Below are 3007 nucleotides of genomic sequence, written 5' to 3' on the forward strand. Positions count from 1 at the left end.
TGTTTACTGTAGTTATTAAATATTAGCAAATTTTCATTTTTATTCGTATTTGTTAATTATTTTTTGAAACGTTAAAAAGCAACATGCTTTTGTGGAATGTATTTTGGTGTGTAGACAATGCCCCCCCCCTTTCCTTGAAACAATGAACCCTTTGGTATGAATATGCTTAATAACAATGTATAACCCCCGAAAGGGAATTTTAGTTTTGGAGGGGGGGGGTGTTTTTATTTTAAAAAAATTCCGTTTTCCGCCAGTTTCTATTACGAATGAGCAATTTTAACATACAATACAAAATTAGATCTCTTAGTTTGACCAATTATTTTTTATATAATGAAGACATACATCAATATCTACTTTATTTAAAAAACAAAATTTATTAGACAATTATAAAAAAAAATGACTTTAAATTAGGCGGCTAGACAATGTTACCGTTACAATTTTTCAAAACCAAATATAATGTAGCCAGTTCCGAATTGTTATCTTTTCGTGTTGGATCCGGAGTGGAAGAAACATTACATTCCATCATCGGATAAGACGTGAATAGGAATTGTTGGAAGAATATTGATGCAAAGGTAAATAATGTACAATTATATATACTAGTATCGCGAATATGTTAGTTATGGAATAATGTCAAGTTTTCCCCTTGCTACTACTTCAAAACTTTTTCAAAAATTCACTCAAACTGAAAACAACTCCATGGCCATTTCCCTCCATTGCTATGCATTCTTGGAGGTTGTCTGAACATTCTGCAAGAGAATTGTGAGAGCGAAAAGTGATTATATTCTGCCATTACAGTTACTTTGATATGCAGTTATATACGACAATGCTTATTTAGAATATAAATTAAGGTAAGGAAGATTTTCATTCTAACAAATACGTTTTTTCCAATATGGCAGTTTTAGATGCTTTTTATCAAAAGGTAACGATGCATATTCTAAATATACACTCAAATATTAGAGAGAAGGCTAAAAGTAATTATGAAAAATATTTTAAAGTCTCCAGTGATTTCACCGAGATTATGCAATTGAACATACACAAATACACGCGATATAGAATAAAGGAAATATTCCTTTATATCCCAGGGAGAATCCATTTTCAACAGGAAATGTTACACTGGACTTAACCTAAAATACACGCAATCGTTTGATATTATGGGTGTTAATGGGTTGCGTTGTTTTCATTGACACCAATCAAAAGTGTTGATACCTTCTGTTTTTATCGGAGCATATGGAGGGGGTGGTGCCTTCCAACGACCATCAGGAGTCAACATGTGTAATCTGTCTGATGCAAATGTCTTCAGATATTCAGCTGCTGGTATTACTCGGAACATTCTAATAAAAGAAGTGTACAACCTTTAATTAAATCCTGTCATTACATTCAATTAAAAAAAGTTTGACGTAGCAGAGCTCCAAAATAACTTTAAATATTTTGTTTTTAGAAGTCGCTTTCTGCTTGAATGATTACCCTTGAATTTTCATGCACTATATAGAAAGTGAAAATAGAAAGAAAGAAAGAGTTTGAAACGATTGGTAAAATTGTAAAAAAGTAAGTATGACCTGAAATGTCTAAGAGATTGGACAAAAAACAGTGGTTATGTGTATCATTGATATATTTGGTAGATAAGCATTAAAAAACAAGATTTGAATCTGAATTAACATAGAACCTACAATGTACCTATGGTACTCTGGTTTTAGACTTTTATTGTCCTTGATGGCTTCTTCATAATATTGCTTTAAGTCACAAGGAAAAGTCAAGGTGGTGTCCAAGTCATAAACCAATGTCCCAGATGCTGAGGTTTGGTACAGGAATATAACGTGATAATCCTTAGTAATGTAATAGAAATATGCATCACATGAAGTACTCTGTGCAAAATTCATTATTACTTGATATTTTACATATTAAGTAGGTTTTTTTTTCATCTAACAATAGTATACATCATGAAAAATCAAGAAATAATCTTCATTCCTTGTGCTGATTCAGGGGTCAAAAATAAAATGAATCGGCTATAACCCAGTATGATTTTTATCATATTAAAGAAATAAGTCTTGTAAAATTGTATACTGACCCATACAACTTGTCCATCTTGTTGATGACTTGCTTTTTGTTTCCAAATCGGGGTCTTTTAAAAACAAGAATAAGACAATGCAAATTAAATTTATAAGAGGGAAAAATGATTTTTTAAAAATCAAAACTTTTTTTTTTACAAATACGTACGGCCCTCTGTTCGTTCGATATATAAACACTGTAGCAGTATTGGATTTCCTCTGGAAATTTCTTCTTTACCGAATCGCATAACCACCAAACGTTTTCATTACTGAAAGTGAAATACCTTATTAAATGTTGTACAACAAGGGGTAAGAGTTATCACTCTTGAATTTTTGTGTGAATCTAAACTGCAAATGTAAACAAAACGATTTCGGCCAAGAGTAACAACAAGGACATACCGAACAGACTAACGAATGAAAACTAAGTAAAAAGGTAGTAAAAATGCAGTTTTAAACAAATGAACATACCAATAAGAAGCTGTATATGTGCAGTCCTCTTTCTGTATTTCCATAACTTCAATGGGTTTTTTGTACTTTCATTTTCAGTCAGAAAACTTAAGTATCTTTCTTTTAAAAAAAACCCTAGCTATGAAATATCATATCATACAATGTATAAGTCTTGTAGAGTTAGTAAAATGAAACCTTCAGAATAATATTTAGTATAGTACAATGTAAGTATTACACTTTAATATGTATTTAATATTTAATATGTATGAAATTTAAAAAATGTCGTTTTTGAACTGTAACTAAACATTAAAACCAGATGTTTAGTCAGAGTGTAAAATGTAAATGTACATGTAAATGTGTAAGCAGCCATGTTCAGATTATACCTTTATGAATTTCGCGTGAATAACAAAATTAAGCTTTAACAGCTCATACTTTTGCCTCCTGTTTAGGAACTGCTTATCATTACAAAGTCAACCTATGCTAAAAAATTTTTGATTTTAACTTATGGTTAATTG

At 30.8% G+C, this 3007-nt stretch overlaps 1 protein-coding gene across 1 annotated transcript; it reads right to left on the reverse strand.

Moving 5' to 3' along the window:
- Positions 1–1119: 1119 nt before the first annotated feature.
- LOC105318311 (protein N-terminal glutamine amidohydrolase) lies at positions 1120–2625 on the reverse strand. Its single transcript, XM_066086667.1, has 6 exons — positions 2514–2625; positions 2215–2314; positions 2066–2119; positions 1675–1823; positions 1207–1331; positions 1120–1124 (listed from the first exon to the last, which is right to left on the reverse strand). The coding sequence occupies exons 1-6, from the start codon at positions 2555–2557 to the stop codon at positions 1120–1122; spliced, it is 477 nt and encodes a 158-aa protein (XP_065942739.1). The 5' UTR covers positions 2558–2625.
- Between the last annotated feature and the right edge of the window lie 382 nt (positions 2626–3007).

Source organism: Magallana gigas, chromosome 1 (genome assembly GCF_963853765.1).
Source record: "Magallana gigas chromosome 1, xbMagGiga1.1, whole genome shotgun sequence".
In the NCBI taxonomy this organism is placed as follows: domain Eukaryota; kingdom Metazoa; phylum Mollusca; class Bivalvia; order Ostreida; family Ostreidae; genus Magallana; species Magallana gigas.